The sequence below is a fragment of the Artemia franciscana genome, chromosome 7 (assembly GCF_032884065.1).
Source record: "Artemia franciscana chromosome 7, ASM3288406v1, whole genome shotgun sequence".
Classification (NCBI taxonomy): Eukaryota; Metazoa; Arthropoda; class Branchiopoda; order Anostraca; family Artemiidae; genus Artemia; species Artemia franciscana.
Window position 1 is genome coordinate 52,779,415 of NC_088869.1, and position 20,064 is coordinate 52,799,478.

Here is a 20,064-nt window from a genome sequence, read left to right on the forward strand (position 1 = left end):
AGATCAGATCCCCCAACTTCTTGCAAACCATGCTGAAAGACGGAAAAGATCTAGTGTATCTTTTATCATGCAGTAAATAACAGTTAATGGAAATGGTATTTCCAATGCGAATTGCCAGTAGATTACTATTTGAATAGAACTGAGACGCAATTATCACATCCTTCACTGTACATGCTAGGCCTCCAGAGGATCGACCCTTAGTCGGTCGAGCATGAGTAATAAATGGTCTATGGGCACTATTTCGACGCAGGAAGTTACTACTAGCCGCTGTTAGCAAATGTTCTTGAAGAAAAACAGTATCATAGTTGAGCATCAAATTTTCAAGAATGATATCCTTATCTTTGGTGACATTACTGTTATACAACATCTAGCGACAGATCCTGGGTATTAATGATATCCTAGAAACGCTTTCCTTTTGCACAGCGATTCCACTTAATTTCTGGCACCGTAAGCTATACGGAACATGGTTTTCGTCGCAATTTACACATAAAGGATTACAGGGGCAGGGTGATTCTTTAGCTGAGGTATGCGGGCTGGCACAATAACCACATTGTGGGTCAGGACTACGACAATTCAACATTAATTAGTCGAGAACGGCAATCATTACAACATCTAGGGGGTCTTAAGAACCTGTGAATTCGAATAATCTCATACTCGACTTTCATGCGACTTTCATCTCTTTTTGCTAGCTCCAGCGAGCGACCATCAATAAAACTGAGCTTTATAGTACGAGAGTACCCGAACCCCTCAGCCTCCTCGACTCCTGGGCACTCTTTAAACAGCAACACATCGAAGTCGGCGTCGACATTGGCAGTAATGCCATGGTGCTTACGAGTGGAGACTTTTATAGAAGAATTTTCTACAGGATTTTTTTTTTAGCTTTTTTTACAAAGCTAATCTTTTAGAAGATGGGCATTAATATTGTTTCCAATATATTTTCACGCTTCTTTGAAATTTTTTGCCTTCTTTCTGACGTTCTTATACTAAATTCAGGGACCAAGTAATGGACGGAATCTCTTTGTTACACACTGTGTTTTGCTTTAGATTGCGATATCTTTTATGTTATCTGGTATATTGTATATGCCCACAGTCACCGCTTCAATGAATTGATAAAGATGTTCTTTCCCCTTCCGGGGTAGTGTTTGTGTCGCCATTCTATCCTTCCGCGAGGCGTGCTCTAATTTTTTAGTAGCCTTAATGTAAGCGTTGCTAAATATGTTGGCGAGTAAATAATAGAAATTAATTATTTGAATATGGGTGATTTGTATAAAAACATCGTCCACAATATCCTTGGTATAGAGTTTAACTTATTTTAAATTCTATGATAGGAACTATGGTATTTCGCCCATAAAAATTACACCCCAGAGTTCAGAGCTACTACCCATAAAACTGTTTAATTTTCTATTGACCTTATTCAGTCGATGACCTATACCTCTGAAAGCTGAGTGGCCTTTTGTTTCCAGAATTATGTCAGTACTCTGAGATTATGAGTTTAAAATTGTCAAGATAATAACATATTAAGTAAATAATAATGGCTTGACGCATTACTAAAATTAGAATTCTGTACTAAAATATGTGTAATATATTTGAAGTACTGTTTTATGGCACAGAAAATTTGCAGTTTCGAATAGAACCATGTTATTTTGACGTATTGTTGTCGTTTTTTTTTGTCGTTTTTTTTTTGTTAGTAGAGAGTGCGAAATTACTCTTATCTTCTTTAAAAAATATTCCTAACAGCCATGTAATTTTGAAAGCCTGTCCTAATCCCAGAAACTGTAACAGGGCACGACACATATTTTAATAAATTGCGTATTGTTGGTATTTCTTTCTCGCGCATGGAAACCTAAGGGACATTCTGTAATTTGGTAAGCTTGTGTTTTATCGCGGAAATATTTTTTATGTTGAACTATTTGTGTTAAAGTGAACCTAGACTGACTTGAATTTTTCTGCTTCCTTTTAAGGCCTGTGATATTGGGAGAGGAGGATTGTTGCTTGCTGTTGCCAGAGGGAAAATATCCGAGGGAATCGATTTTGATCATCATCTTGGAAGGGCTGTTTTGATGTTCGGGATCCCCTATGTTTACACTCAGTCGAGAATTTTAAAAGCCCGATTGGAGTATTTAAGAGATCAATTTCAAATTAGAGAGAACGACTTCTTGACATTTGATGCATTGAGACACGCAGCACAGTGTGTTGGCAGGTGCTTGCGAGGAAAAACGGATTATGGCATCATGATTTTCGCGGATAAGGTTTGTTATAATTTTCTCCTGTTATCCGCATCTTGTTTTTTTTTTGTATTTTCATTGAAATAAAAACAACAAAATTACCTCCTTTTCACCCAGATTTTAAAGAATACATTTTATCTCCCTCCCCTACTGACACAACTGAAAGTACAATTGTTTCGCTTATTTAATAACTAAGGAGTACAGTTTCAATGAATATAGCCTACCCATTTATATTTACACTAGGTCGTTTTTTTTAGGAATTAACTATAAGTTATTGACAAAATCATATATCAAATTTCCAAATGCCTTTGCTTTCGTATAGGCTCTCTTGTACTCCCATTCCTATTTAATGGAATTAAATAATGTACCCCCCCTCTCATTCCTTTTTTCTTCTTACCTTTGTTTTCTTCTTTGTTGTAACTAACAACTTGTAAATTTCATTTATTTCAGTTTTTTTTGTATTTTACAGCTTTAGGTGGTAAGTGCTGTCAGTCAATTCAACGCCAATTACTATGAATCAACAATATTAAAAGATTACATTGAAGACTTCGATTGGACAAATCGCATTATCAATACTAGCTTACCACCCTCTGTACTGTTCAGTGTGTGAATATAATGTTTAATTTCTCATTCATAAATAGTTCCTTAAGAACAAAGGGCCTATCACCACCTCAGCACACCCATTGCCCCCTTAATCCAAACATAATCCTCTAAATAAAGAGAGATTTTGGGATAAATCTCGGTTAGTTCAGTGTTGTTCAGAAAAACTTCTTGCGAAAAGTCAGAAAATGTTAGTTTAAAGATAAACCTTTGATGGTTCAGACGCCCCTCCCATATCTAAAGAGAAGTCTTCTGGCCTTTTTCCTAATAGTTTGGATATGTGCAACTTAGTAGATATATTAAGGAAACTTACAATGAATCAACTCAATCAAAGCAAGTTCACAAATAATTATAAATAAAAACAATTCATTTTGTATGGTCGCTTTGGGAACGAACGCTCTGCTCCAATGCAGTTTTTTTAGTGATGATTATTCTACCCTGGTGCAGTATTGCTTTTGAACCGGGGGAGGTAGCTTTTCAATAGTTTTAAATATCATTGTTTTTCATCAATGGTATTTTGGCCCAATTCACCCAAAATATGTTATTTTGTGAAGAAAAAGGCTGTAATGGGCATTTTTCTCTCGTGCGATCTCTCTTGTTCCTTGGAAAGGGTTCTAGAAATTCAGTTTTCATCCGAAATAGCCTTTTCCTAATATTATATGGCCATTGATTCAATACAGTAGTGTGATACAACATTGGTTCAATAGTCTAAAAAAAAACGCATCGCCAACCATACTTATCCAAAACAATGGAAATTTTTCTATGTTTTGAAATCTGAAATTGTAAAATTTTCTTTGTAACCATATTTCGTTGATGACCTATACCTCTGAAAGCTGAGTGACCTTTTGTTGCCAGAATTATATCGCTACTCTGAGATTATTCGATTGAAATTGTTAAGATAGTAACATGTTAAGTAAATAATAATGACTTGACGCATTACTAACAGAAATTTACAGTCTCAATGGAACCATGCTCTTTTCTCCTAACGTTCTTTTTTTTGCTTTGTTGTTGTCGTTTTTATGGCACTTGGTATTAATCAAGTGACATATAGCAATCACAAATTCTGTCGGTCTATCGGTCCCGGTTTTGCTACTTTAGGCACTTCTAGGTAAGCTAGGACGATGAAATTTGGCAGGCGTATCGGGGACCCGACCAGATTAAATTAGAAATAGTTGTTTTCCCGATTTGACCATCTGGGGGGGGGGGGGAGTGGGTGCCCGTTAATTCGGAAATAATAGAAAAATTGAAGTATTTTTAACTTACGAACAGTTGATCAGATCTTAATGAAATTTGATGTATGGAAGGATATCGTGTATTAGAAATGTTATTTTAAATCCCGACTGGATCTGGTGACATTGGGGGTTTGGGGGAGTTGGGAGGGGAAAACCTAAAATCTTGGAAAACACTTAGAGTTGGGGGATCGGGATGAAACTTGGTGGGAAAATAAGCACACGTCCTAGATACATGATTGACATAACTGGAATGGATCCGCTCTCTTTGGGGTAGCTGGGGGGGGGGGGTTAATTCTGAAAAATTAGAAAAAAACGAGGTATTTTAACTTACGAACGGGTGATCGGATCTCAGCGAAATTTAATATTTAGAAGGATATCGTGTCTCAAAGCTCTTATTTTAAATCCTGACCGGATCTGGTGACATTGGGGAGAGTTTCGGGTGGGGGAACCTAAAATCATTGAAAACGCTTAGATTGGAGGGAACGGGATGAAACTTGGTGTGAAAAATAAGCAAAAGTCTTTAATACGTGATTTACATAATTGGAACGGATCTGTTCTATTTGGGGGGGGGGGGTAATTCGGAAAAACTAGAAAAATATTTTTAACTTACGAAGGAATGATCGGATCTTCATGAAACTTGATATTTAGAAGGACCGCGTAACGTAGATCTCTTACTTTAAATCTCAACCGGATCCAGTGTCATTGGGGGGGGGGGCAGTTTGGGGGACCGGGAATCTTAGAAAATACTTAAAGCGGAAAGATCAGGATGAAACTGGATGGTAAGAATAAAAACCTGTTCAAGATACGTGAATGACATAACCGGACCGGATCTGCTCTCTTTGGTGGAGTTGGGGGGGGGGGTAATTTTAAAAATTGAGGCATTTGTAACTTACGAAAGAGTTACCAGATCTTAATGAAATTTGCTATTTAGAAGGATCTTGTGCTTTAAAGCTCTAATTTTAAATTCCGATCAGGTCCTGTGATATTGGGGGGAGTTGGAGGAGGAGACCGGAATTCTTGGGGTATTTTTATCTTACGAATAGGTGATAGGATCTTAATGAAATTGGATATCTAGAAGGAATTCATGTCTCAGAGCTCTTATTTCAAATCCCGACCAGATCTTTTGTCATTGGGGGGAGTTAGAGGGGGAAATCTTGGAAAACGCTTAGAGTGGAGGAATCGGGATGAAGCTTGGTGAATAGAATAAGCAAATGTCCTTGATACGTTACTGACGTAACCGTACTGGATTCGCTCTCTTTGGGGGAGTTGGGGAGATAAGTTCAGTGATTTGGCGAGTTTGGTGCTTCTGGACGTGCTAGGACGATGAAAATTGGTAGGCGTGTCAGGGAACTGCACAAATTGACTTGATAAAGTCGTTTTCCCAGATTCGACCATCTGGGGGGCTAAAGGGAGAGGAAAAATTAGAAAAAATTAGATATTTATAACATACGAGTGGGTGATCGGATCTTAATGAATTTTGATATTTAGAAGGACATCGTGACTCAGAGCTCATCGTGACTAAGAACAGCTGACATTTAAATCAGCTCCTTGCCAACACTTAAATAGGACGAAATAGGTAGAATAAAAAAAATATGCGAACAAAAATGGAAATCCCAATAACCAAAAAAAAGGAAAGAAAAAAATCTGATATCCTAGTCTGGAATAACTAGTCGTGCTTGGAGGATTGACTGCTGAAAATTGTTTTTTTGGCAAACCATTTTTGGCCAAACGAAGAGCAGGACGTTCTCTAACGGAGTGAGAAGAGCGTGAGGAATGATTTGAAGAAGAAGAAACTTCAACAGTGATGCAAATAGTGAAGCTTCGAGCAGGATAGTTTGAGTTGGGGCATCTGTAGCTTTTTTTCTGAGTTAACATAGTGACGAGATGAGTTTTCACTAGAAGCATTAATGGTGTCCTTACCAGGGTTGTCACCTGTAGCACGGAAGTGCTTTTTAGTACTCTTTCATTATGCATAGCCCTGTACCACGGGCTCAGGGTTGTCACCTGTAGCACGAGAGCTATTTTAGCACTCACAATCAATTTTGTCACTGTAGCACCGAAAATCGCTGTGTAGCGCAGAAGTTTTGGCAATTGTAGCACTTTAGGATCTGACCGTGGTGGCAACCCTGATTCTGACTTGATAATAGTCCAGAAAAGATGAATCACCAGTAATGATTATTTTTCTTCTTTTTTTGTGTTTTATGAAAACACTTTCTTTGAACTTTAAGAATTTCAATAATGTAGTCAAAAGTGAAGCTATGAAAGGGTTGGGGTGGATCAGAAGCCGGCTCAGCTGTTTCACAACGACATAGCGTTGTGATGAGTTGCTGTATTCTACAGTTGAGTTGTTGTTGTAAAGGTTAGTAGTATTCTAACCTGAGTATTATAGTCCTCCAGGCAAGAGGTATTGAACCTGAGCTGCTATGTGTTTAAACACGAATCACCATTAAACATTTTTTTTGTAATATTTGTTTTGTGACAATACAATCTTGTGCCTTTCAAGGAAATTCCCCCCAGAAAATTACCCGCGGAAAATTTCATCCTGTGGTAAACTCTTCCTCTGCGGAAAATCTCTCCAGAAAATTTTCCTCTTTCGGTGGAAAATCTTCACCGTGGGAGAAATTATGCCTTGGAAGTCCCCTCCCCGTGGAACATTCCCTGCCATAATTTCCCCTCCTGGAAAGCTTCCTCTGAGAAATCCCCGTACCCCGACAATCCCCCCTGTAAAATTTCCCCACATGTAAAATAACGATCATATTTTTAAATTTAAAGTATTTGAAAAATTACATCAGGATTTACTAAGTTACCCGTCGTGCGTTGTTTGATAATTAGTATCCAAGAGAATTTAATGATTTGAACAAAAGTAACTGTCAAGTATTTTTGTTCGGGGTTCTTTGGGGTATTTTTGTTCGGAGTCCAGTGCAAAAAGTATAAAGAATGCCTTGGGGAGGATTGTTTTATACCTAAACCTTCAGAAAATTGTACTCAACAACTTCTTAAAGTTTCTGGTGATCGGACGAACAGGGTATTAGTGCATACAAGGGTACATACAGACACGCATTTTATTTTACATAGATAGATGAACATTACATATCCAAACGCGTACATACTGATATGATTTTTCCTGAGATTTGAAAAGAAACGCTTCTCGTAATACGGGTTTGATCGCCGATGTGTCTCAAGTAATTTGATTGATATATTCAACTTTAATTTGGTCTTTTCAGCAAATTATTCCTTTTTCAGAGATTTTCCCGCTCAGACAAAAAGAACAAGCTCCCAAGATGGATTCAAGAGTACCTTAGGGATGCCGTTTCTAATCTCTCGACCGAAGAGGCTATTCAGGTAATTAAAAAAAAACTTAGCTGTTTTACAGAGGATTGAAAGAATTTTGATTACTGAAAACATTTTCTTTAAAAGCCAATTTGACAAACACTGTTCTAAAATGTACTTAATTGGCTCATTCATATTCAAACCCATAAGTAGACACAAGAAAAAAACATATTATTTTCTCACTGTTGTTTGGCTTATGGATTTAATCTAAGTTCTACAAATGTCCAAATTCAAGGGAAAAGGTTACAAACCCCCCTAAATGTTCATTTTTAGGCTGGCATATTTAATTCGCCCCTCTCCTTATTTGAGTAGGTATGATGCAGCCGATCTGCCAGCTAAGCTACTTATATATGAATATTAAAAAAAAAAAAGTTGTTTGCTTTTGTTTTAATGTCTTAGTTTTGCTTACATTTTAATAATTTAGCTTTCCATCAGTCACATTTTCTTCCATCAAGTTTGGATCAGAAACAAGGTGACGTATGCTGTGCTTTCTGGTTTCAGTATTTTCAAATATCTATACTTCTTTTAGTGTTTTAAAGCAAAAACTTTCTCCTGGTGTTCTAAAACAATTTTTTTTTTTTTTGTATAATACAAGAGTTTTTTTTTTTAAACAAAGGATTATTCAATTTTTCTAAAGAAGATACAAAAAAGGATATTCTCCAAATCTAACGGGAGGTTCTTTTTTTTCTATATATGAACAGACTGAATTAGGAAATTACAAGGATAAAAGATGCTATCTACTGTAAACATGTCTGGTGTGGAATAGATTGAAAATTAAGTGTCCAAAAATCAAATAATTTTTGGATTATATTAAAGCAGATTTTCAGATTCTTCTTTATAGTACCAATGACAGTGAAAATGGAATCTAATTTGTTTGAATTGGTTAGATGGAAACTTACACAGCCATATATGTCTTTAGAAAAATAAATAGATAAAATCAGGTATTCAATTTTTAATGGAAGAGACCTCTGTGTGCAGTTTTACAAATTTTATGAGGAGCAGTTGGCAAATTAAACAGTAAATTGACATGGGTAAAAAATCGTCAAAAAAGGGTAAAAACCTTTTTCACCAAACGCTGTAAGATGGTGTAGCATTCCTTTGAAGGTGCAGTTGTCTTTGGGAGTCAACAGATCGTTAATGGTTGAGTTTGTAAGGAATAAAATCTGCGTTAAATTCGACAAATTACTTATCGTTATCGTTAATCAACGGACCGTTAATGGTTGAATTTAAGTGGAATAAAATCTGGGCTACATTCAACAGTCTTACTTATTTATTTTCGCGGTTCAAAGTGACAATTTGGACGAAAATGCAGTGCTGCTCAAAAACTTTATAATTCTGAAACAATCAACAGAAAAATGTTCAGATATGTTAGTTATTAGATATGAATAGACCTAAGATGGATCCGGGGGTAATTAAATAAACGACAATTTTTTTTAACTGAAAGTAAGGAGCGACATTAAAACTTAAAACGAACAGAAATTACTTCGTATATGAAAGATGCTGCTTTCTCATCAACGTGCCGCTCTTTACGCTAAAGTTTGACTCTTTCTCTCAACTCTTGTTTTTAAAACAGTAAAAAACTTTAGCGTAAAGAGCGGTGCGTTGATGAGGAAGAAGCTCCTTTCATATACGAAGTAATTTCTGTTCGTTTTAAGTTTTAATGTCGCTCCTTGCTTTCAGTTAAAAAAAAACTTGTTTTTTTTTTATTTAATTTCTGAAAGTTTTTGAATCAATGCATGTTTTGATTTTGGCTCTCCGCAGAGGAATAATTACAACGAAATTTGGCTAAATGGCTTTCTCATAGTTTTGATCGAATGATTTTGAGAAAAAAAAAGAGCGGGGGAGGAAGCCTAGTTGCCCTCTGATTTTTTAATAAATTAAAAAGACAACTAGAACTTTTAATTTTGCACGAATCTTTTTATTAGTAAAAGATATACGTAACTTATATATTAGCTTACGCAAAGAACCTTTGTATTCTCATGATTTTATTACATATATGAGGGAGTTCGCCCCCTCGTCAGTACCTCCCTCTTTACACTAAAGCTTAAATTTTGTCCCAATTCATTAAGAATGACCCCTGAATCACAAAAGCCGTAGAATAGATAGTTGAAATTACTAAAAATACTTTAGCTTAAAGAGCGGGGTATTAGGAGGAGGTGAACTCCTCATATGGGTAATAATTTCTGTTAGTTTTAAGTTTTAATGCTGCTCCTTACTTCCAGCTGAAAAAAACTTTTCATATTTATTTTTCTTTTTCTTTAAATAATGCTAGTAAATCCTGAGTAAATCCTCGATGGAAATTTCCCGCAGCATATCCCCCTCTTCTCAACCCCTCCCCCCCCCAACCAAAAATCCTCCTGAAAACGCATGTAAACTTCCCAATAACCATTACTATATGTAAGCACTGGTCAAAGTTTGTAACTTGTAGCCCCTCCCATGGGGACTGTGGGGGAGTAAGTCGCCCCGAAAGACATAGTTATAAGTTTTTTCGACTACGCTGAATAAAATGGCTATCTCAGAATTTTGATCCGTTGACTTTGGGGAAATAATTAGCGTGAGAGGGGGCCTAAGTGCCCTCTAATTTTTTTGGTTACTTAAAAAGAGCACTAGAACTTTTCATTTCCGTTAGAATGAGCCCTCTCGCATCATTTTAGGACAAGTGGGTCGATAAGATCACCCCTGGGGAAAAAAACAACAAAAACAAACAAACAAATAGACACGCATCCGTCATCTGCCTTCTGGGAAAAAAAATACAAAATTTCACATTTTTGTACATAGGAGCTTGAAACTTCTACAGTAGGGTTCTCCGATACGCTGAATCGGATGGTGTGATTTTATGACTATGACTTTAGATTCTATGACTTTTAGGGGATGTTTTCCCCATTTTCTAAAATAACGCAAATTTCCTCAGGCTTGTAACTTTTGATGGGTAAGACTCCATTTTGTAGAGTTTTGGTTACTATTGAGCCGGGTCGTTACCATGAACTGTTCGAAAACGCTTTTATTTCGATGTCAATGGGACAGAAGATGCTACTAGAAACCGGCGTTTTGCTAAATAAATTAATACTAAATGTCCATAAACACCAGTAATCTTTGAAAGAAATTTGAGATAAAATTTTTGAATCTGGTAATAATAAGGTAATCTTCTTAACAAAACATATATAGAATCAGCATTTACTTACTAATGGTACTAATTTACTTTACAATTTACTACTACTTTACTGTATACTTTACTACTACTTTAATTTAGTATTACTTTATCCAAATTTATTAATCATTTACTTTAATTTACCAATTTAGGATTTTTTTTTTTCCTAATTTACTTACCATTTAGTTACTAAACTTAATAATGACTAACTAATAGACGTGTACTTTTTTCTTGCTAGGTATTAACTAATATAGACACTATGGCTGATATAAGTTGGTGCTAGGTGTATTCCTCCCGTAGAATTCCCCAACTCCAAAGTTAACCCCGGAACCCATCCCCCGCGGAAAATTACCCCCACATGTAACATTGGGCAGTCACAGATAAAGCATGACAAATAAAAATTATAAAGAAAAGAAGGCATTTTTGAATATCTAACAGTATTCGGAAATATAAGCAGAATATATGGTATAGGATATACTCTAGTATTTATTTTTACATTTTTTCGTGTTTCTGGGGGTTAATTTATAATAGCAAGTTAAGCCAACAGTGGGGCTGGGGTGATGTTATCAACCCGAAAGCAAACTTATCAGGTATTTCGGAGTTTTTGACTCGAAATTTTGATTCAATATCATACGGATTGGAAAAGGACCAAACAGCTGAAAAGGAACTGGAAGGGGAGCTGATTGCCCTCCAGTAACTTTCGACCTTTAAAAAGTAAACAAGGACTTTCGATTTCCAATTGAATGAGCCCCTTCCCAAGTTTCTAAAATAGCCCCTTCCATTTGAAGTGGACGGGAAAAGTTTTTGGCACCTTTCTGGCTCTTTTTAGGCTGCATCTTGACAAGAAGCAATATTTTCCTATTTCCCTTCTGCATTGGGCTCTCTTAGCCAAGATTTTATGTAAGTTTTAGACCAATCGGAAAAAAATAGGCCCTTTTTGAGCCACCTTTTTGTACAAAATTTTTCTTGAATAATTTCTTAACAGTATTTTACTTCCATCGCTGAAAACAGAGCTCCTGGTAGAACATGCCCCCCTCCCAAGAAATTTCCTGGCAAAGCTCATGATGCCATATCTTACCTTTTCCATCTCATCTCTGTGCCTTTTAACCTGTGAATAACATTTTATGCTTCATGGAAAAAGATTGTTGCAACAGAGATAGCACTTTTATAGATGCGCGCTTACACATCATTGTTGTATAATTTGATGGAATATGAAGTAAACTTGTTTAGTTGAATAAAGCTTCAAAATAAATGTCGGAAGTACTTGCCTGCAATAAGAAGGGATGTATTGACGTGCAACACCCTTATTCAGGCTAAGTCTAAATAAAAAGAGATGGTAGATTAATCGCCCCCCATGCCTCTTTCTATATTTATCGGAATGTTCATGAAGACTTAGACATATTGGGCATTGAAATGTACTCTTCTAGGCATCTGGAATCTCTACCCCCCGACCTAATAGCCTATGTCCCTCCTTCATAAAAGCTTATGTACAGTTATACGTTTTTCGTCATTCTTTTAATTTGTCTACAATTTCGTTTGGATGCTACATTTTACATTTGGGGAGAAATTTCCATGGGGGGGGGGTACGCTAGTTAGTAATTTTCATTAATTTGTTTACTGCTTCATTTATCTTTTTTTTTTTTTTTACTGGGTTCTCTGGTTTCTTCGTGGACTCTTTTCTTTTCTTGTTTCTTTCAATATTGCATCTTTTTACATAAACACAAAAAGTTTAAGAACTAACGAAATTTATGTCAAGTAATGTACAAAAAGCCAGAAGTAAATAGTAAAATTAATTTATACATAAAATTAAGACATAGGTTCCAATAAAAAAAGAGGAAAAAATACAGCCAAAATTGTTTGCAGTAGGGAAAAAGAGCCAGAGAAATGAAGCTAAAGCAATTGAATAAGATATATGGTCTTATGAAACAAGAAAACCAAAGATGTTTGTAGATTCTTGCTATTGACCTGTCTTGTCTTTTTAGATTGCTCGCCGCTGGCTCAGACAGATGGCACAGCCTTTCACCCGTGAAGATCAGCTTGGCGTGTCCTTACTTACTGTTGAAAAGCTGAGAAGTGAAGAATTTCAAAAACGAGTCGTTCAACGATCTCATGCTGCTTGAAGTGTCTTGAATATGTGTTAACGTTTTCTTGATTTTTTTATATATTTTTATCCAAAATTTATGTCTGCAGTTTCCGGCATTTCTGTGTTTTCTGTTTTAGTGGACTATATTCTATTATTTATTTCATTTCAATTATTTTTTTTAATTGAATTTTTTATGCTTCTGATGGATATTTCTAAAAGAAAGGTTTGTATGTTAATTACAAAAGTAGAATTGGTTGATTTCCGATGAGATTTGGTTTAGATAAATAATTTTGTAATGCTCCTGTTAAAACTGTTTTTTAATTGAATTGACCTTAAAATTTTTGAGAATTAGAAGTTGTATAAAATATGGAAATGGACGCGTGGTGGAGGAATTTTTGGGGGGGACAGCTTTCGAAAGGCTTCAGAAAATCGGGCCAGTCATACAAGCAATTATTAGATTCATGTATTTTAAACACTAAATCGATTTTTCGCAAAGTTGGACATTTGAACAAACTATCTAGTGTATAAATTTGTTATAAGAAGCAAGAAAATAGTGTATTGAAAAGTTCCCTCTGATAGTTAAGTGATTTACTAATAATATTTTCTCATAAAACTGAAGGAAGTAGGCCTACCCTCTATCAAGCCCGTTACTGAAACTGATATTATTACTATGCTTCCGACACTGTCTGAAAGAGCGACGATCTAGCACTTCATCAAATCCTCCACCCGCCCCCCCCCCCCCCACGCCCGTCCTTCTGAATTACTTCAAGTGAGTCCGTAAAAGAGAGGTACAAAGTTTTGAACATCAGCTAAATATTTTTAGACTAAAATGCTACGTTTTATGTTTTGTCAAATTACCCATTGTAAAAAGATTAGATTACTTAGGAAAATAATTTGGTCTAAGGTCAAATATTTTTTTTTTATTACTTATTAAAAATTATTGAATCATCTATTATTACTATTAAGACTATTTTTCTAGGATTAAATAATGTTTGCCCTTATATGATATTAAATAAAAGAAAAAACAAGTTTTTTTAACTGAAAGTAAGGAGTGACATTAAAACTTAAAACGAACAGAAATTACTTCGTATATGAAAGGGGCTGCTTCCTCATCAACGCCCCGCTCTTTATGCTAAAGTTTGACTCTTTCTCTCAGCTCTTCTTTTTAAAACAGTAAAAAACTTTAGCGTAAAGAGCGGGGCGTTGATGAGGAAGCAGCCCCTTTCATATACGAAGTAATTTCTGTTTGGGGAGGACGCCTAGTTGCCCTCCGATTTTTCGGTTACTTTAAAAAGTAACTAGAACTTTTAATTTTTTACGAATGTTTTTATTAGCAAAAGATATACGCAACTTATAAATTAGCTTACGTAACGAACTTTGTATTCTCATGTTTTTGTTACATATATATAGGGGTTCACCCCCACGTCAGTACCTCGCTCTTTACACTAAAGCTTAAATTCTGTCCCAATTCATTAAGAATGATCCCTGAATCATAAAAGCCGTAGAATAAATAGTTGAAATTACTAAAAATACTTTAGCGTAAAGAGCGAGGTATTAGGAGGAGGTGAGCCCCTCATATGCGTAATAATTTCTGTTCGTTTTAAGTTTTAATGCTGCTCCTTACTTCCAGTTGAAAAAACTTTTTCATATTTATTTTTTCATTGTATTTTTTAAATAATGCTAGAAAATCCTGCGCTCCCTTCATGGAAATTTTCTTCCCACATGACAAATTCCTCGATTGAAAGTTCCCCCAACATATCCCCCTCTTCTTAACCCCTCCCCCCAACCAAAAAATCCCCCTGAAAACGTCTGTACACTTCCCAATAACCATTACTATATGTAAGCACTGGTCAACGTTTGTAACTTGCAGCCCCTCCCACGGGGACTGTGGGGGAGTAAGTCGTCCCCAAAGACATAGTTATAAGGTTTTTCGACTACGCTGAATAAAATGGCTATCTCAGGATTTTGATCCGTTGACATTGGAAAAATAATTAGCGTGGGAGGGGGCCTCGGTGCCCCCCAATTTTTTTGGTCACTTAAAAAGGGCACTAGAACCTTTAATTTCCGTTAGAATGAGCCCTCTTGCAGCAATCTAGGACCACTGGGTCGATACATCACCCCTGGGGAAAAAAAAACAAATAAACACGCATCCGTGATCTGCCTTCTGGCAAAAAATTCAAAATTCCACATTTTTGTAGATAGGAGCTTGAAACTTCTACAATTGGGTTCTCTGATACGCTGAATCTGATGGTGTGATTTTCGTTATGATTCTATGACTTTTAGGGAGTGTTTCCCCTTATTTTCTAAAAGAAGGCAAATCTTCTCAGGCTCGTAACTTTTGATGAGTAAGACTAAATGAAACTTATATATTTAAAATCAGCATTAAAATCTGATTCTTTTGATGTAGCTGTTGGTATAAAAATTCCATTTTTTAGAGTTTTGGTTTCTATTGAGCCGGGTCGCTGCTTACTACAGTTTGTTACCACGAACTGTTTGATTGCGCACATATCTCTTAACCACTTGGAGAGATGGTTTCAACTCCCTATACACCTTCGCTGCTCAGTAAAGCAAGATAACTTGGAGGATTTTTAGAAAATTATGCCCAACTCCATTTCGCCAAAGGCTGCTCCAAAACTGAAAAGTTTGGAACAGCAAGGTATTTTGAGATTTTATTTGAGCGATTGCTGATTTAGGCAGTTACTAAATCTTGAGTGAAAAGATAGCTGCAAACTGTGTTTGGCTCTACAGCACTCATCTTGAACGTTAGGCTTATCTTTGTATTTACAAACATTAACTTAGATAGAGATTGAATAAAAAAAAAAAACTTTTTTTAACTGCAAGTAAGAAGCTTTTTAAATTAAAATTTAAAACGAACAGAAATTATTACGTATATGAAAGGGGTTGTGTCCTCCTCAACGCCCCGCTTTCTGCGCAAAAGTTTGACTCTTTCTCACAACTCTACTTTTTATGGCACTTGGTATTTATCAAATGACATAGCAATCGCAATTTCTGTCTGTCTGTCGGTTCCGGTTTTGCTAGTTCGGGCACTTCCAGATAAGCAAGGACGATGAGAGTTGGCAGCCGTATTAGGGACCAGACCAGATTAAATTAGAAATAGTCGCTTCCCCGATTCGACCATCTTGGCCGGTTAATTCGGTAAAATGAAGTATTTTTAACTTACGAACGGGCGATCGTATCAGAGCTTTGATTTCAAATCCCTACCGGGTCCCGTGACATTGGGGCGAGCTGGAGGGGGAAACCGGAAAACGCTTAGAGTGGAGAGATTGGGATGAAACTTGGTGAGCAGAATAAGCACAAGTCCTCGATACGTGATTGACATACCCAAAACGGATTTACTTTCTTTGGGGGATTTGGAGGGGGGTTTTGGTTAATTCGGAAAAATTAGAAAAAATAAAGTATTTTTAACTTAGGAACAGGTAATCGGATCCTACTGAAGTTTGATATTTAGAAGGATCTCCTAACTCAGAGCTCTTATTTTAAATTCCGACCGGGTCCGGTAACATTGGGGGGAGTTGGATGGGGAAACGAGAAATATTGGAAAACACTTAGAGTGGAGAGATCGGGATGAAACTTGGTGGGAAGAATAAGGACAAAGATAAGTGATTGATATAACCAGAACGGATTCACTCTCTTTAGGGGAGTTGGGGGGGGGGAGATTTTCAGTGCTTTGGCGAGTTTGGTGTTTCTGAACGTGCTAGGACGATGAAAATTGGTAGGCGTGTCAGTGACCTTCACAAATTGATTTGATAACAGTCGTTTCCCCGATTCGAACATCTGGAGGCGGGCTGGAGGGATGAGAAATCGTGAAAATTGAAGTATCTTTATCTTACGAATGGGTGATCGAATCTTAATGAAACTTTATATATAGAAAGATCTCACATCTGAGATGCTCCATTTTCAATTTGAATTGGATCTGGGGACAGGGTGGTGGAGAGGGGAAACGGAAATCTTTGAAAACACATAGAGTGGGGAGATCTGGATGAAACTTGATGGGAAGAATAAGCACAAGTTCTAGATACGTGATTGAAATAAACGGATCCGATCTCTTTGGGGGAATTTGGGGGGGATTCCCAGTGCTTTGGCGAGTTCGGTGCTTCTGGATGTGCTAGGACGATGAAAATTGGTAGGTCTTTCAAGGACCTGCACAAATTGACTTAATAACAGTCTTCTCCCCGATTCGACCGTCTGGGGGCAGGAGGGAGAGGAATAATGAGGTATTTTCAACTTATAAAGGGATGATCGGATCTTAATGAAATTTGATATTAAGAAGGACGTCGTGTCTCAGAGCTCTTATTTGAATCCCAATCGTATCAGGTGTTATTGGGGGAGTTGGAGGGACAAACGGGAAATCGTGGAAAACGCTTAGAGTGGGGAAATCAGGACGAAACCGAGTGGGAAGAATAAGCAAGAGTCCTAGATACGTGATTGTAATAACCGGACTGGATCCGCTCTCTTTGGGGGAGTCAATTCGCAAAAATTAGAAAAATTGAGGTATTTTTAACTTACGAATGGGTGACCGGATCTTTATGAAATTCGCTATTTAAATGGAACTCATGTTTCAGAGCTCTTATTTTAAATCATGACCAAATCTGGTGACATTGGGGGGAGTTGGAGGGGGAAACCGGAAATTTTGGAAAACGCTTAGAGTGGAGAGATCGGGATGAAGCTTGGTGGGAAGAATAAGCTCATGTTGTAGATACGAGATTGACGTAACCGGAATGGATCTGCTCTCTTTGGGAGAGTTGGGGGGAGTCCAGTGCTTTAGCGAGTCCAGTGCTTCTGGACGTGCTAGGACGATGAAAATTGGTAGGCGTGTTAGGGACCTGCACAAATTGACTTGATAACAGTCGTTTTCTCCAATTCGACCATCCTGGGGGCTGAATGGAGAGTAAAAATTATAAAAATAAGATATTTTTAACTTACGAATGGGTGATATCGGATCTTAATGAATTTTGATGTTTAGAAGGACCTCGTGTCTCAGAGCTCTCATTTTAAATCCCAACCGGCATTAAGCCTCTGATTTTGCTTCTAAATTAATCAGTTGATTCTTAGAACTTTGCTAGTGCTCTTAGCTCTTCCGACCTCGCCACAAGTGTCATATGAGCTCTCGGCTCTTGTTAAAACAATAATTAACTTTAGCGTAAAGAACGAGGCGTTGAGGTGGGCACAACCCCTTTCATATACGAAATAATTTCTGTTCTTTTTAAGTTTTAATGTCGCTCTTTTTTTGCAGTTAAAAAAACTTGTTTTTTATTTAATTTTAGAACGTTTTTGAATTAATTCGTTTTTAGATTTTGGCTCACCGCACATGAATAATTTAAACAAAATTTGAATATTAATTTTTTGGGACTAAATGGCATTCTCATAGTTTTAATTGGACGATTTTGATAAAAAAAGGGGGTGGAGGAGGAGGCCTAGTTGCTCTTCAATTTTTGGTTACCTAAAACGGCAACTAGAAATTTTATATTTTTACAAACATTTTTATTAGTAATAAATATCCGTAACTTACTAATTAACTTACGTAACGAACTTCTATAATTGTATACTTTTATTACATATATGAGGGGTTTCTCCCCCTCATCAACACCTCGCTCTTTACACTAAAGCTTGAATTTTGTCCCAGTTCTTTAAAAATGATCCCTGAATCACAAAGGCCGTAGATAAACAATTGAAATTACTAAGAATACTTTAGCTCAAAGAGCGAGGTATTATGGAGGAGACGAACCCCTTATACATGTGATAATTTTGAAAAAAAAATTGAAGAAAAGTTTTCTTTTATTTATTTTCTCATTGTTTTTTTTTATAATACTAGAAAATCCTGCGGCCCTTCATTGAAATTACCTTCCCTCATGATAAATTCCTCCATGGAAAGATCCTCCCACGTAACCCCCTCCCCCGGAACCCCCGCTCAACACGGAAAATCCCCCTGAAAACGTCTGTATACTTCCCAATCACCAATACTATATGTAAATAATGGTCCAAGTTTATAACTTGCAGCACCTCCCCTGGGGACTTTCGGGGATTAAGTTTTCCCAAAAGACATAATTATTGGATTTTCGACTATCCTGAACAAAGTGGTTATCTCAAAACCTTAATCCGGTTACTTTGGGGAAAATGAGCGTTGGAGGGGGCCTATGTGTCCACCAATTTTTTTTTTCAATTAAAAAGGACACTATAACTTTTAATTTCCGTTAGAATGAACCTTCTCGCGACATTCTAGGATCAGTCAGTGGATGCGATCACCCATGGGGAAAAAACTAAACACGCATCCATAATCTCAGACTTGTAACTTTTGATGGGTAAAACTAAACTTGATGAAACTTATAAATTTAAAATTAGCATACAAATGCGATTCTTTCGATGTAGCTCTTGGTATTAGAATTCTTAAAATTTTTAGAGTTTCAGTTACTATTAAGCCGGGTCCTTCCTAACTACAGTTCGTTACCAAGAACTGTTTGATTGAATACCTTTGATGACGCAGAAAAAAATTGAAGTATTTCGCAATATTTTATTAAATAGCAAAGTGCTTTTAATTTGAAATTACATACTAACTTCCATTGATCTTTCAGAATAAATATAACCTTACCAAAAATATAAAATTATGAATACAATTTGTAGTGGAAACCGAGTCCTTTGTGGATAATGAACTGTACATACCTTGCTTTGTTTTAGGATCCTCATGTTCTGATCTTTGCTTCCAAAGCAGAATCAAATGCAACTAAACTATTTATAGTTCGAAACTATTAATACAGGCAGAGAGCTGTGGGTGGGAGCTGTGGTATTGAACCCTGGGGTTGAGATCCTTGTATATGGGGGTGTGTTTTGTCGGAGACTTCTGCCGTTGGGAAGTTGTTTTATTACCTACAAGTCTCAGATTCAAATTCAACTACCCAAACAGTTCTTAGATAATGGCTTTCAGGTGGATCATATGCTATTTTTAAAATTTGAACTAGTTTTTTCTTGTAGTATAGTTTTTATGTCGAATTTGTGATAATCAAGCTCGGAGATCCTTCATTACCAGCTCTAGTTGAAAGTAAGCCCATTTGTAGAAATATAGTTATTGTTTATTGGTTTGGGATTTCTATTTTTTTTTTTTTTTTGCTAATATCATAATTTGTTTGCATCACAGCTATTCTACGATATTAGTTCTAATAATTAACAATAAATGCTTCCCTAGTTTGTCCCTTTTCCTAGTTATTAGGACTGTTCCTAGTTTGGGACCGCTCTCTAGTTATTCCCGAACTATCATGATTCGAAAGTAGTACAGCTTTTATTAGAGGGTGCGGACCTAGGGACCCCTTTTTTGACCCCCTAACCACACAGATTAAAAATATTCGCGTGGTTTCCCCCAGGTATGACATTTCGCCCGTGTGCACTTGACGGGTTTCAACTCTGGATGTAGGCTATATATTTCAACATTAGCCT

At 36.6% G+C, this 20,064-nt stretch overlaps 1 protein-coding gene and 1 long non-coding RNA gene across 2 annotated transcripts in view; both read left to right on the forward strand.

The window, feature by feature from the left end:
• LOC136029450 (general transcription and DNA repair factor IIH helicase subunit XPD-like) overlaps nt 1-12,734 on the forward strand; it is a 69,549-nt gene extending 56,815 nt beyond the window's left edge. The window contains exons 13-15 of the mRNA XM_065707862.1: nt 1,962-2,249; nt 7,301-7,399; nt 12,518-12,734. Coding sequence (XP_065563934.1) covers nt 1,962-2,249; nt 7,301-7,399; nt 12,518-12,655 — 525 coding nt within the window. The 3' untranslated portion in view covers nt 12,656-12,734. The remainder of the gene's footprint in view (nt 1-1,961; nt 2,250-7,300; nt 7,400-12,517) is intronic.
• A 6,812-nt stretch (nt 12,735-19,546) lies between these two features.
• LOC136029454 (uncharacterized) overlaps nt 19,547-20,064 on the forward strand; it is a 53,399-nt gene continuing 52,881 nt past the window's right edge. The window contains exon 1 of the long non-coding RNA XR_010618050.1: nt 19,547-19,672. This is a non-coding gene — a long non-coding RNA (uncharacterized LOC136029454). The remainder of the gene's footprint in view (nt 19,673-20,064) is intronic.